Source organism: Myotis daubentonii, chromosome 2 (genome assembly GCF_963259705.1).
Source record: "Myotis daubentonii chromosome 2, mMyoDau2.1, whole genome shotgun sequence".
Taxonomy (NCBI): Eukaryota; Metazoa; Chordata; class Mammalia; order Chiroptera; family Vespertilionidae; genus Myotis; species Myotis daubentonii.
The window spans coordinates 55,842,699-55,857,773 of NC_081841.1; the positions used below are offsets into that span (position 1 = coordinate 55,842,699).

General features: G+C 38.2%; 1 protein-coding gene across 1 annotated transcript; it reads left to right on the plus strand.

Annotated features, from left to right (window-relative positions):
• Positions 1-13,908: 13,908 nt before the first annotated feature.
• LOC132226148 (olfactory receptor 6C2-like) lies at positions 13,909-14,844 on the plus strand. Its single transcript, XM_059681009.1, has one exon. The coding sequence runs from the start codon at positions 13,909-13,911 to the stop codon at positions 14,842-14,844; it is 936 nt and encodes a 311-aa protein (XP_059536992.1).
• The last annotated feature ends 231 nt before the right edge of the window (positions 14,845-15,075 follow it).

A 15,075-nucleotide genomic window follows, 5' to 3' on the forward strand; every position in this document is an offset into this window, starting at 1 on the left:
TAATATAGCATGATATCTGGTATTTTGATCCCTCCAACTTTGTTCTTTTCTCTCAGTGCTGCTGTAGATATTCAGGGTCTTTTTTTATTCCATATAAAGTTTTAGAGAGTTTGTTCTAGGTCTGTGAAATATGCCATTGGTTTTTTAATGGTGATTGCATTGAATCTATAGATTGCTTTTGGTAGTATGGACATTTTAATGATGTTGATTCTACCAATCCATGAACATGATATCTTCTTCCATCTGTTTATGTTTTCCTCTATCTCTTTTTTCAACATCCTGTAGTTTTCCGAGTCCAGGTCTTTTACCTCCTTAGTTAAGTTTTTCCTAGGTATCTTAAGTTTTTGCTATTGTTGCAATGGTAAAAGGGATTGTTTTTTAGTATCTGTTTCTGGGAGTTCATTATCCTATATAATAAAAAGCCAGCGACCATAACAGCCTAATGACCAGAACAACCACTCAACCAGTCACTATGAGGTGCATTGACCATCTCTCAGTCCCTCCCCCCTAACCTGCAGGCTCCGATTGCAGGATGGCAAATAGGGAACCATGGGGGACTGGAGTGAATGGCAGCAGGGTGGGACTGGGGACTGGCTAGCGGGTGGAAGATGGCCCTGATCACAGGCTAGGCCTAGGGACCCTACCCACGCACAGTTTCGTGTGCTGAGCCTCTAATTGGTATATAAAAATGCCATGAATTTCTGGGTGTTAATTTTGTATCCTGCTACATTGCCGAATTTATTTATTACATCAAGTAGTTTTTTTTATGGAGTCTTTAGGGTTTTCTATGTATAATATCATGTCATCAGCAAATAATGACAGCTTTACTTCCTTCTTTCCAATTTGGATGCCTTTTATTTCTTCTTCTTGTCTGATTGCTGTGGTTAGGACTTCCAGTACTATATTGAATAAGAGTGGTGAGAGCAGTCATCCCTCTCTTGTTCCTATTCCTAGGGAAATGGTTTTAGTTTTTTCCCATTTAGTATAATGTTCACGGTAGGTTGTCATATAAGGCTTTTATTATGTTGAGGTATGAGCCCTCTATTCCCATTTTGCTAAGAGTTTTTATCAATAAATGGTGTTGGATTTTGTCAAATGCTTTTTCTGCATCAATTGATATGATCATGTGGTTTTTGTCTTGCAATCTGTTCATGTGCTTTATCACATTTATTGATTTGTGGATATTTGTACCAGCCTTATATCCCTGGAATAAATCCCCTTTGGTCATGATATATGATCTTTTTAATGTATGGTTGGATATGGTTTGATAAATTTCATTAAGGATTTTAGTGTCTATGTTCATCAGGGATATTGGCCTGTAGTTCTCTTTCTTTGTAGTGTTTTTATCTGGTTTTGGGATTAGAATAATGCTGGTTTCATAGAAAGAGCTTGGAAGTGTACCTTACTCTTGAATTTTTTGGAATAGTCTGAGAGTAGGTTTTAGTTCTTTGAATGTTTGGTAAAACTCCCCTGTGAAGCCGTCAGGACTAGGGTTTTTGTTTAATGGGAGTGCTTTAATTTTCTCAGTAGTTATCTGCCTATTCAGATTTTCTGATTCTTCCTGATTGAGTCTTGGAAGATTGTATTTTTCTAGGACTATGTCCATTTTGTCTAGGTTGTTCCATTTGTTGAAATAGAGTTGTTTGTAGTTTTGGGGGGTTTTTTACAATCCTTTGTATTTCTGTGTCGTCCCTTGTTATTTCAGCTCTTTCATTTCTGATTGTGTTTATTTCAGTCCTCTCTCTTTGCTTCATAGTGAGCCTGGCTAGAGGTTTATAAATCTTCTATTGATCTTTTGTAGTCCTTTTTTTTTTTTTTTACTTTATGTCATTTATTTCTGCTCTGATCTTTATTATTTTCTTCCTACTACTTACTCTGGGCATTTTTTGTTGTTCTCTTTCTAATTCTTTAAGTTGTAAATTAGATAATTTATTACCAGCTTTTCTTGTTTTTTGAGGCCTGTAGTGCTATGAACTTCCCTCTCAGGACTGCTTTCACTGTATCCCATAGATTTTGGATTGCTATGTTTTCATTGTCATTTGTTTCCACGATGCTTTTTATTTCTTCTTTGATCTCTTTGGTAACCCAATCATTGTTTACCAGCATGCTATTTAGCTTCCAAGTATTTGATTTTTTTCTTATTGTTTTTATTGTAGTGATTTCTAATTTTATGCAATTGTGATCTGAGAAGATGCTTGATATGATTTCAATCTTCTTGAATTTAAAGAGACAGCCTGTGTCCTAATATGAGGTCCATCTTTGAAAATGTCCCATGTGCACTTGAGAAGAATGTATATTCTGGTGCTTTCAGGTAAAATGTTCTGAAGATGTCAGTTAGTTCCATCTGATCTTTTGAGTTGTGTAGGGCTTGATGTTTCTTTGTTGATGTTCTGTCTAGAAGATTTATCCAGTGATATCAATGGGGTATTAAAGCCCCCTACTATGATTGTATTTCTGTTGATCTCTCCCTTGATATCTTCCAGAAGTTTTTATGTATTTGGGTGCCCCTGTATGGGGTGCATATATGTTTATCAGAGCTATATCCTCTTGTTGTATTGGTTCCTTTAGTATTATAAAGTGGCCTTCCTTATCTCTTGTTATAGCCTTCATTTTGAGGTCTAATTTGTCAGATATAAGTATTGCTACCCCAGCTTTTTTTTTTTCATTTCCATTTGCCTGAAAGATATATTTTCATCACTTCACTTTCAGTTTGTGTGAGTCCCTTGTTCTGAGGTGGGTCTCTTGTTGACAGCATTTATATAGGTCATGTTTTGTTATCCATTCAGTCACCCTATGTTTTTTTGATTGGAGCATTTAATCCACTTATGTTTAAGATTATTATTAATAGGTACTTGTTTTGCCATTTTTATTCTTCATGCCTGTGTTTCTTGTTCCCTTTCTATTTCTTCTTTTTACAACAGTCCTTTTAGCATTTCTTGCATTGCTGACTTGGTGGTATTAAACTCTCTTAGCCTTTTTTCTCTGAAAATCTCCTGATTTCACCATCAATTTTGAATGATAGCCTTGCTGGGTAGAGTATTATTGGATTCAGTCCCTTGCTTTCCATCACTTTGTATACTTCATTCCACTCCCTTCTGTGCTGATGAGTTTCTGTTGAGAAATCATTTGATAGTCTAATGGGAGATCCCTTGTATTTAACTTTCTGTTTCTCTCTTGCAGCCCTTAAGATTCTTTCTTTGTCATTAATATTTGTCATTGTAATTATGACATGTCTTGGTGTGGTTCTTTTTGGGTTAATCTTGCTTGGGACTCTCTGTGCTTGTGTCACTTTTTCTTCCCAAGTCAGGGAAGTTTTCTGTCATTATTTCTTCAAATAGGCTTTCTATTCCTTGCTCCTCTTCTGGTCTTTCTAGCACCACTATTATGTGTATGTTGATTTGTTTCATATTGTCTCAAAGCTCCCTTAAACTCTCCTCCTACTTTTTAATTTTTTTCCAATTGCTGTTCAGCTTGGGTGTTTTCTTTTCTACCCTGTCTTCTAACTCGCTGATTTGGTCCTCTGCTTCTTCTGGTATACTTTTGAAACATTCCATTGTGTTCTTATTACAGCTACATCATTCTTCATTCCCTCTTGATTCTTACATATGTTGGTAAATTTTCCATCCAGACAGTTGAGCATCTTTGTAACCATTACTCTGAATTCTTTTTCTGTCATATTGCTTGCCTCCATTATGTTTTATTCCTTTTATGGTGATTCCTCCTTTTCTTTCCTTTGGGGATTGTTTCTTTGACTCCCCATTTTGCTGTCTCTTTCTGGCCCTGAGCACCCTGCTTGGGGTCCAAGAGGTAGAAGCCCCTAGTGATCCAATGGACCGGGACTTGTTAGCTTAGAGGTTGGGTCTGCCTTGAGTCTCATGCCTTTATTGACTCTACTCTGATTTGTACCCCCTTCTTCCATGGATGTGGTCCCTCCATTGTCTACTTCAGATGTTCTGGGTTAGCAGGGGTATGTGCACAGATCCTCTGGTGTGTAACTCCCTGTGAAGACCCAGAGCTCTCTGGACTGCAATTAACTGTGCAGCCCTGGCACCTTGCTAAGGCACCACCAAGGTCCTGGGCCTAGGGCAGGGCATTCACTGGGTGGCTCCAGGTAACACCAGCAGCACTGTCCTTGAGTCAGGGTTGGGGCAGTTGCTAGGCAGCTCCCAGTCACCGCAGCCACACTGACCTGGGGCTGGAGTTGGTGTAGTCACTGGGTGGCTCCTGGTTGCTATGGCAGCACTGTCCTGGGACCAAGGATGGGGCAGTCGTAGTCAGAGGGTCATCCTGGGATGCTGGGTCCAGGCATGTTGGCAAGGAGGCACCAGCAGGAGGTCTCTCTAGCGAGTACTCACTACAGACATCTGGAAGCTCACAGAGAGGTATTGGGCCCCTCACTGCCGGGGTATGGTGGTGGCCCTATGGGGGTAATGGCTGGCAAGTGGCTCCCTGCAGGAGTCCGGCATGGCCTCCACTGCTCCCCTCTACAAGATGACGTGGGCTTGGCACTGAAAGTTGTGCCCAGCCTGGGAGTGCCCCTGGTGGTAGCAGGAGCTCCCCGTCTAGGAGAGCCTGATCTGCCAGTCCCTGAGACTCCTGTGAGATCTAACTGTACCTCACTCACCCACACACGCACCACACACGTCCACACACGCCCCTCTCGCTCCTTTCCTAACACTCTCTCCCTCCTTGCTGTCCTGCTGGCCGCCATGTAGCACACTCTCATTTAGTCTCTATTGAAAACAAAAATTTGATCAAAATATTTAGAGAAGGATATTTACTATTCTATACTCTGTAAATTTTTCCCATCTGTTCAACCAGAACTTTGACTAGAGTAAGCTCTACCTACCAGTATCTATATAACTTGACTCTGTCTCTCTTGAATAATTCTACTCATAGGCAGTATGCTGAAAAACCACAACCCCAAAAATGTCCTAATTCCCTGAACCTGTGAATATTATCTTACATGGCAAAAGGGACTTTATAGATATCATAAAGTTATGGACCTTAAAATGAGAAAGAAATGAGATTATCCTGGATTATCCAAGAGTCCTCAATGTAATCACAGAAGCAGAAAAATCAAACCATTAGTAGGAGATGTTACAATGAAAACAAGAGGTTGAAATAATACAAGGAAGGGACTAGGAGCCAAAGAAAGCATGCAGCCTCTAGAAGCTAAAAAAAAAGGGGGGGTGGGGGCAAAGAAACAGTTTCTCTCTTAAAGCCTCCAGGAGAAATGTACCCCTGCCCATAACTTGGTTTTAGACTTCTGACCTGCAGACCTACAAGAGAACTCATTTGTGTTGTTTTAAGCCACTAAATTTGTGGTAAATTGTTGCATCAATAGGAAACCTCTAATACATCAAGAAATAAATAAAAAGAAGCATTTCTTCCAAACAGTTATATAAACACATCCAGATTGACTTCTGCTAGATTTGTTTAATTAGATGTACTAGAGTGACAATGGTTAATAAAACTATATAGGTTCCAAGTACACAATTCTATGATATGCCATCTGTATATTGCATTGTGTGTCCACCGCCCAAATTCATATCTTCTTCCATCACCATATATTTGACCTCTTTACCCTCACTAGCCACCCCTCCCCCCACTTCCCGCTGGTAACCACAATACTGTTGTCTTTGTCTATGAGTTTTTGTTTGTTTGTCTTGTTTGTCCATTTGTTGCTTTCAGTTTTATATCCCACATTAGTGCCCCAGTGCACAGATTCATGCACATTGAAAGAAATTCATTAGAAGGTGGCCAGCGGGGCAGGATTGGGTGAAACAGGCTGGACACACCCTGGAGCCAACCTCCTGCGGTCCCTCTCCAGCCAGCCGCACCTGGGGCAGTGCAGCTCAAAGGGTGTCTGTGGAATGAACAGGGTTCCTCTGGCAGGTAGGGTCCTTTGGCCTGGCCTGAGGGGATAGGGCTGAAACTGGCTCTCCAACATCACCCAAGCGGCCCCGGATTGTGAGAGGATGGTTCTCAGGTGACACACCCTGGAATCGGGCTCCCTCCTCTCTGGTTCCGGGGTGCAGAACCGCCACTGCCAAGTCACTGCAGCTCTGCAGCTCCTGTGTTGAACATCTGTCCCCTGGTGGTCAATGTGTGTCATACCTACCAGTCGGTCAGACAGTCGGACAGTTGCTTAGCCTTTTATATAAATAGATATGAGTGAGATCATTTGGTACTTGACTTTTTGTCCTACTTAATTTTGTTTAGCATGACATTCTCAAAGTCCATCCATGTTGTTGCAAATGGCAGCAGTGTTTTGTCTTTTCTTATGGCTCAGTAGTATTCTATTGTATATATGTACCACATCTCCTTTATCCAATCATCTATTCAAGGAAACTTTGGTAGTTTCCATTTCTTGGCCACTGAAATAATGCTGCAATGAACACAGGGGTGCATACATATTTGCAAGTAATTATTTTCAAATACATCAGGCAGATACCCAGAAGAGAGGTTGCTAAATCATATGGTAACTATGTTTTTAAATTTTTTAAATATATTTTTATTGATTTCAGAGAGGGATAGAAACATCACTGATGAGAGTCATGAGCAGGTGCCTCCTCCATGGCCCTTACTAGGGATTGAGCCTGCAACCTGAGCATGTGCCCTGACTGGGAATCGAACCATGACCTCCTGATTCATAGGTCAATGCTCAACCACTGAGCCACACCAACCGGGCTATTCTTAAATTTTTGCAGAATCACCAAACTATTTTCTGTGTGTCTGTTGTTCTGCCAAACTATGCTGTTTTGATTATTGTTGCTTTGCAGTATAATTTGAAGTGAGGTAGTGTGATACTTCAAGCTTTGTTCTTTTTTTCTTAAGGTTTCTTTAACTATTCGAAGTCTTTTATGGTTCCTTACATATCTGATGATTTTCTTGTAACACAATCCAATCAAAAAATGGGTAGAGGACCTGAACAGACATTTCGCCCAAGAAGACATACAAATGACCAATAGATATTGGAGATTTATTCAGGAGATATTCGTTAATACTATTACATAAGTTTCAAGTGTATAATTCAATAATACATTGTCTGTGTATTATATTGTGTGCTCACCCAAAGTCTAGTTTTCTGCTGTCAGCATCTACTTGACTCCTTTTACCCTCTTTATCCTTTTCCCACCACCTTTCCCCTTTGGTAACTACCATACTGTTGTCAATGTTCATGAGTTTGGAGGAACCACCAAACTGTTTTCCATATTAGCTGTACCAGAGTGATGGTTCCTTTTTCTCCACAACTTCTCCAAAACTTGTTATTGCTTGTCTTGTTGATAATAGCTATTCTAACAGGTATGCAGTGGTATTTCATTGTAGTTTTGATTTGCTTTTCCCTAGTAGCTAACAAAGTTGAACATCTTTTAAAATATCTATTGGTCATTTGTATGTCTTCTTGGGCGAAATGTCTGTTCAGGTCCTCTACCCATTTTTTGATTGGATTGTGTTACAAGAAAATCATCAGATATGTAAGGAACCATAAAAGACTTCGAATAGTTAAAGAAACCTTAAGAAAAAAAGAACAAAGCTTGAAGTATCACACTACCTCACTTCAAATTATACTGCAAAGCAACAATAATCAAAACAGCATAGTTTGGCAGAACAACAGACACACAGATCAACAGAACAGAATTGAGAGCCCAGAAATAAACCCACATGTACATAGGCATATAATTTTCAGCAAAGGAGCAAAAAACATACAATGGAGAAAAGAAAGCCTCTTCCATTAATTGGTGATGGGAAAATTGGAAAACAACAAGCAAAAGAATGAAACCAGACTACTGTTTGTTCCCTTATATAAAAATTAACTCCAAGATAAATATCACATAATCTCACTCATTTATGGAATATAATGAACAACATAAACTGATGAACAAAAACAGATCCAGAGACAGAGAAGCATTGATGAGACCATCAAACCTCAGAGGGAAGGTAGGGGAGGGTGGGGGTAAGGGGGAGAGATCAACCAAAGGACTTACATGCAAGCATATAGGCCTAACCAATGGACACAGACAACAAGGGGTTGAGGGCATGAGTGGGGGGGGGGGATGGGGAGTAATGTGGGGATAAGGACACATAAGTAATAACTTAATCAATAAAGAAATTTTTAAAAAAAATTAACTCCAAATGGATCAAAGACCTAAATATAAGACCTGAAACAATCAATAACTTACATAGGAAAAAACATAGGTACTAAACTTATAAACCTTGGTCTTAGGATTTTATGAATTTGACCCCAAAGGCAAGGGAAGTAAGGGCAAAAATAAATGAAAATAAATGAATGGGACTACATCCAATTAAAAAGCTTATGCACAGCAAAAGAAACCACCAACAAAACAAACAGGCAACCGACCAAATGGGAGAAGGTATTTGCAAACTACAGCTCTGACAAGAGGTTAATATTCAAAATATATGAATTTTTTAATTGTAAAATATTGTTTGTTTGCAACCTCGAGGGTGAAATGCCATAAATGGAGGGAAAGGAGAAACCTAAGAGAGAGGTGGACCACTCCAGATTAGTAGGTAGCAGGCTTATGAGCAAGGGAATTTACATACAAGGCTTGTCTTGGGAGGCCACAAGAGGAGAGATATTCACACCTGCCCACTAGAACCTTAAAAGTTTATATAGAGGCCTTAACTGGGTTCAGTCACATGTACCATCCAGGTGGTCTCAACAACACATTGCTCTCTCAGGTCTCACGTGTCCTTGAAACGTGGTCAGGATGCTCATTCCAAGGACAGGGAGCAGGTGAGGAGCCTCCAATTGCCCGGGGACCAGCTCACCATCAATGGACAGTCACATCCTCTTAATGACCTTCTCCAAAAAACTGGACATAAATAGGACTTTGTTTTAGTCATTAGTTAATCCATGGTAACACATTTCAAGAGCATTTATTTTTTATTTTAAATTATTCTTTTCAGTTTTACTGAGGTATAATTGAAAAACAAAATTATGAAATATTTAAAGTGTACATCATAAAGATTTGCTATATGTGTACATTGTGAAAGGACGCTTTCCATCTTCTTAATTAATACATCCATCGCTATATAGAGAACATTAAAATTCTACTGTCTTAGCAAATTTTAATTTTATAAAACAGTGTTATCAACTATAGTCACCATATTATACATTAGATTCTCAGAACTTACTTATAACTTAAGGTTTGTACTATTTTACCAACCCCTCTCTGTTTCTCCTACTCCCTCGTTCCTGGAAACCAATTTTCTACTATCTGTTTTTGACTTTTACTTTTTCTTTATATCCCACATATAAATAGAGAGCAGTCAGATAGCTCTGGGAGTAGTGAGGTGTGAATTTGGGGGGGGAAAGAAAAGAAAAGAGAACTCATGGACATGGATAACAATGTGGTGGTTATGGGGGGAGGGGAAAAGGTAGAAGAGGGCATAGAGGAAGTAAACGTTGAAGAAAAAATAAAATTAAAAGCTTGATATTCAAAAAGTAAAAGCGATATGCAGTATTTATCTTTTTCTGACTTATCTTGCAGCATAATTCCATCTTTGTTGTCACAAATATCAGGATTTCTTTCTTTCTGAAGGCTAAATAATATTTCACTATATATATCAGACATTTTGTATTTATTCATGTTACATTCTTCTGCCTGTGGCAATCCAGTTTACCCAAGACCATTTATTGAAGAGATTATCCTTCCGTATTGTATATTTTGGCTCCTTTGTCATAAATCAATTCACCATAAGAGCATGCAAATTTTTTAATAACATGGATATATAGTATATTAAATTTTAGTCTGATAGAACATCAAGACATTGAACATAAATATGGTGACATGTCTAGAAGTTTGAGAATATTGATATATATAGGCAGTTATACAAATTATGTTGTTATTTTTAAATAGTATTTATAGATATATTGATATATCTGAAGAGAAAAGTCTGAATGTTTGATAATATAATTAAGCACTTGGGTTATATTTTACATATCTGTCCTTTTTCTTATTTTAGTAAAACTTCCTAAGTGCAATATTATTCATATAACAAATCAGTAAATGATAAGTGTGATGTCTTTATGATACTTCCATATGGTATGTCTCAGCTTATGTTAGGTAATAGCAAAAAGGAGCTGAAGTTGCATTTTATAACCAGAGTCTTTGGTTGTCCTACTGGCCTTTATTTGCTGCTGCATCCTCCACTCTCCAAGGACACTGTCGCTGAAGAAGCCATAGTTAACATAGTTTTTACCCTTATTTTATTCCTCAGAGGATTCATTAGTGGCTTTGTTCCAGGGTCACCAGGGACTCTGTTTATTCATTCAGTTGAACTTTTATCAAATAAGTACAATGCCAAACTATAGTAAATGTGTGCTCACAGCCCTGAGCCCATAATAGCAACTTTCCTAAAACTGGAGAAGGTTCCTCACATTCCACAAACCTCATATTATTATTATTATTATTATTATTATTTGATATTTTTATATTTTTAGAAGGGTTAAAATAATACAACAGTATTTACATGTAAGTGGTTAAAGATGGATACTTCCAAGAGGTCTATACATCTTAAAGCTGCTGTGACTGTAACAGTGGATTTGTAAACAAAAGTGACCAGAAGTTCATAAGAAAATTTTCACCCCAACTACCATTTTTAATTTAGGAGTTTTAAGATTTCATGTATTTCAACAACCAGCAGAAACTATGATTGACAGTCATAACAGTAAGTGCGATAAAATTTACCATTTTAATTACATTTAGTTTTGTGTAGTTTTTACCGTGAGTTTCATTTTGCTTGAGAAAATGTAATGTATCTTTTGTTTTAAAATTGGAAATGTGAATGACAATTTCTCTATCAGTGAAGCAAACATATTTTTACTTTTTTGGAATGCAGTTTCTTTGCCATTTACTTGGAGATTTTTATGTACAAAAATATATTAGCATTTAAAAGGATTAAAATTGGATATCTATCTAGAAATATATATCATCAACCTCACATTTAAAATTAAGGTATCTATTCATCTAATTGTGTAGGCATACTTCTTTGATTCCCAAAAGAATGACCGGGCTGAAAGATTACTCAGTAAGATGATGCCTGAGAGATTAGAAAGAAGGTTGAAGAAAGATAGCAGATGGCCAGCAGAAATCTTTCTCCTATCTCAATTTGATCTAATTCAGTCATTGAATGTATCTCCAGTTCCCTTAGTGTGTTCCATCAGGAAAACCATTAGCCTAGTTTAGTTCTTCTTCCTTATGTTGGTACTGTATCCCTGAGGCCTTAACTCTATTCTCTACTAGATCATCAGAACTGACCCTGTCTCACATCAGTAGAGCAACACATTAGTATTCACAATAAAGTGAGTCTACACACAAATAAATTGGGGTCTCCAAAGGAAACTTTTCATAATTCACTGTTGTAGCAAAATTCTAACCTGGAGACTTATTTTAAAATAAAAATATTTGAGTCCTACTAATGTAATTGGCATTGCCTTAAAACAATCTGTGAAAAAGTTATTAACACAAACTCAGAATCAAAACAGACCATGTCCTCTGGATTTATTGTCTTCCACATAGGTGCTCTCAATGCAAAAATTGAATCAGCAGAATTTTGCTGGAAGATAGAGCAGTGAACACAGTCTCTCTTCATCTGCTGAAGGTGATAAACAAAAGCAGAAAAGTTGATCCTCTTTGAAAGCAAAAGAAAACACTCAGCAACAGATTCTAACATAGAAAAAATATTGAAATCCAATAATTATTTAATCAAAATTCCACATTTTTAAGATTTAAAAAGTGAACATTCTGGTTACATAGCCTCAATTTCTTAGCCAGTTCAGGACAAAATGAGCTCTTTTTTAAATAACCTGATTTGGAGTTACATTGGTTAATAAAATTATATCGGTTTTAAGTGTACAATTCTATGATACATCATCTGTATATTGCATTATGTGCCTCAAAATCAATATCAAAGTACTTTGAATTATAATTCCAAACGAAAGAAAAACAGCTTCATAGGTGTCTGGAAAACATGCATGGATAAATTCATTTGGAAACATTTATTGAACAGTTGATAACATATCTGGGACTACATTAGTTATATGTGAAAAAGACACACATTTAATATCCCCACAAATGAGTATTCCTTTTTATGTGTTAAAATAGTAGCAAGTATTGTTTTCCATGGGAACCCAGTGACAAGGATTACAGCTAACAGCTATCAGACGTGCAGGAAACTTCCCAGAGGATTTAAGAGGAAGTTGAAAACCAATGGAAGAATAGAAGTTATCCAGGTGAGCTGAAGACAGAACATATGTTCTGTGAGAAATGTTTACTAAAATACCTGTCACATAAATGGGCTTGATAAATATAGTCCATTACTTTTATTGAAAGGAAATATTAACAGGAAGAGGAGGAAGAGGGATAGAGAAGATCATCGGTTTTATTTGTGACAATGGATTTGAAGTCCATGTTTAATGTTCAAATAGATATGTCAGATTCATCTGAAAATCAGGAAGGACTATTACAAAATAAAGATACTGATCCTATATAATAAAAGCTTAATGTGCTAAGTGTCCAACCGTTTGTTTGACCGTTCAACCAGTCGCTAAGATGCGCACTGGCCACCAGGCGACAGATGTTCTGACTGTTAGGTTAGCTTGCTGCTGGGGTCCAGCCAATCGGGACTGGGAGAGACGAGCCTGACATGCCCTGGAGCCCTCATACGGTCCCGCTCCAGCCCTGAGTGCACTGGTGGGGTCCCTCAGCCTGGTCTGCACTCTCTCATAATCTGGGACCCCTCGGGGGATGTCCAAGAGCTGGTTTCGGCCTGATCCTCGAAGGTCAGGCGGAGGGACCCCTACCGGTGTGCGAATCTGGGCACCGGACCTCTAGTTTAGTAATAATCACCTGTAATATGATATTTCAAAACACAGGAATTAATGAAAATACATAAAAAATATAAATATGGTGAAAGTGAAAAGAGATGAAGAAAAAAACAGATAAAAAGATCAGAGAAATATACCATCTTTGAAGTTTATCAGAGCACTTCGTAAAAGTATAAATGTATACTGTGCATAAATATAAGTATATTGTGTATTAAGATAGTTTATATTCTGCACCACTGTGAATTATGCGTGATTACTTGGGGACAGAAAAACCATAGAAAGAGGCAGTATAAGGAGAAGAGCTGAAAAAAATGTGTCTGTGTGTGTGTGTGTGTGTGTGTGTGTGTGTGTGTACGTGTAGGCATGATACAGTTTAGAGGTGTTCAGGAGAGAAACACACAAGTATGCAATAAACAAAAATAGAAAACAAATTTTTTTTTAATTTTATTTATTTATTTATTTATTTATTATTGCTTAAAGTATTACAAAGGGTATTACATATGTGTCCCTTTTTTCCCCCCCGCCCTTGACAATCCCCTGGCCTCCCCTACTCCCCAGTGTCTTATGTCCATTGGTTATGCTTATATGCATGCATACAAGTCCTTCGGTTGATCTCTTACCCCCCTCCCTCCTGCCCCCCAACTCTCCCCAGCCTTCCCGCTGCAGTTTGACAATCTGTTTGAGGCAGCTCTGCCTCTGTATCTATTATTGAAAACAAAATTCTTTAATCATACCGCTGGAACAGAGACTTCAAGTGACTACAGAGAGTGCATAGAGAGCCCAAGTTATCTGACTAATATTGATACGTTAGGGAACAAATCATCAAGCAAATACATCAAACAGATTCTTGAAAGTCAAGATATTTTGCTCCTATTTAAGGACAGACCCATAGGCATGAAAAGTAGCCCTTTATGAAGCAGCATTTAAACTGTAAATATTTTTAAATAATGAACTTTTAAAACCTGAATGTGATAGGGTTCATACTTTTTAAATAATCTATAATAAGATGTCTCAATGTTACATGCAGATATAACTGAAGTCAAGAATCAGCAATGGGAAACCGTACTGTAACAACATTCATTCTGCTGGGCCTGACAAGTGACCTTCAGCTGCAGGTTCTGATTTTTGTCTTTTTCTTTCTCACCTACATGCTGAGCATAACTGGGAACCTGATTATCATCTCCCTCATCTTACTGGATTCGCATCTTAAAACAGCCATGTACTATTTCCTACAAAATTTCTCCTTCTTGGAGATCTCATTCACATCTGCTTGCATTCCCAGATACTTGTATAGCATAGCAACAGGTGACAAGCTCATTACCTACAATGCCTGTGCCGGCCAAGTGTTTTTCACCGACCTCTTCGGTGTAACTGAATTTTTCCTCCTGGCGGCCATGTCCTATGACCGCTACGTGGCCATCTGCAAGCCCCTGCATTATGTGACCATCATGAGCAGCACAGTCTGCAGAAGACTTGTCTTCTGCTGTTGGGTGGCTGGTCTATTCATTATCATCCCCCCACTGAGTCTGGGCCTAAATCTGGAATTCTGTGATTCTAATGTCATTGATCATTTTATCTGTGATGCAGCTCCCCTCCTGAAAATTTCTTGTTCAAATACTTGGTTCATGGAACAGACTGTCATGATTTGTGCTGTGCTGACCCTTCTAATGACACTCATGTGTGTAGTACTGTCCTACATTTATATCATCAAGACAATTTTGAGATTCCCTTCTGTTCAGCAAAGAAAAAAGGCCTTTTCCACCTGTTCTTCCCACATGATTGTGGTCTCCATCAGCTATGGCAGCTGCATCTTCATCTATATCAAACCTTCAGCAAAGGAGTCAGTGGCTATTAACAAGGGTGTGACAGTGCTCACTACTTCCATCGCTCCACTGCTCAACCCTTTCATTTACACCTTGAGAAACAAGCAAGTAAAACAAGCCTTCAATAACTCAGTCAAAAGAATTGTGATATTTTCTAAGAAATAAGAGAATGCGAAGCCAAATAAACACCTACATAATGCACTTACCAAATTCCATACTCAGGTTCACTTATTCAAAACACTTATTCATCCTGATCTAGTGACATCTTCCTCACAACCTTCTTTTAAGATCCTTCTATACACAGGCATATTAATAGCTTCTTTATCTTTATTGTTGAAACTATTACAGATGTCCCCTTCCCCCACAACCGTTGACCCCCTCCAACCCGCTTCCACC

What these genes read in the sequence shown, in the direction of transcription:
- LOC132226148 (XM_059681009.1), top strand. Translation starts at nt 13,909, where the DNA reads ATGGGAAACCGTACTGTAACAACATTCATTCTGCTGGGCCTGACAAGT.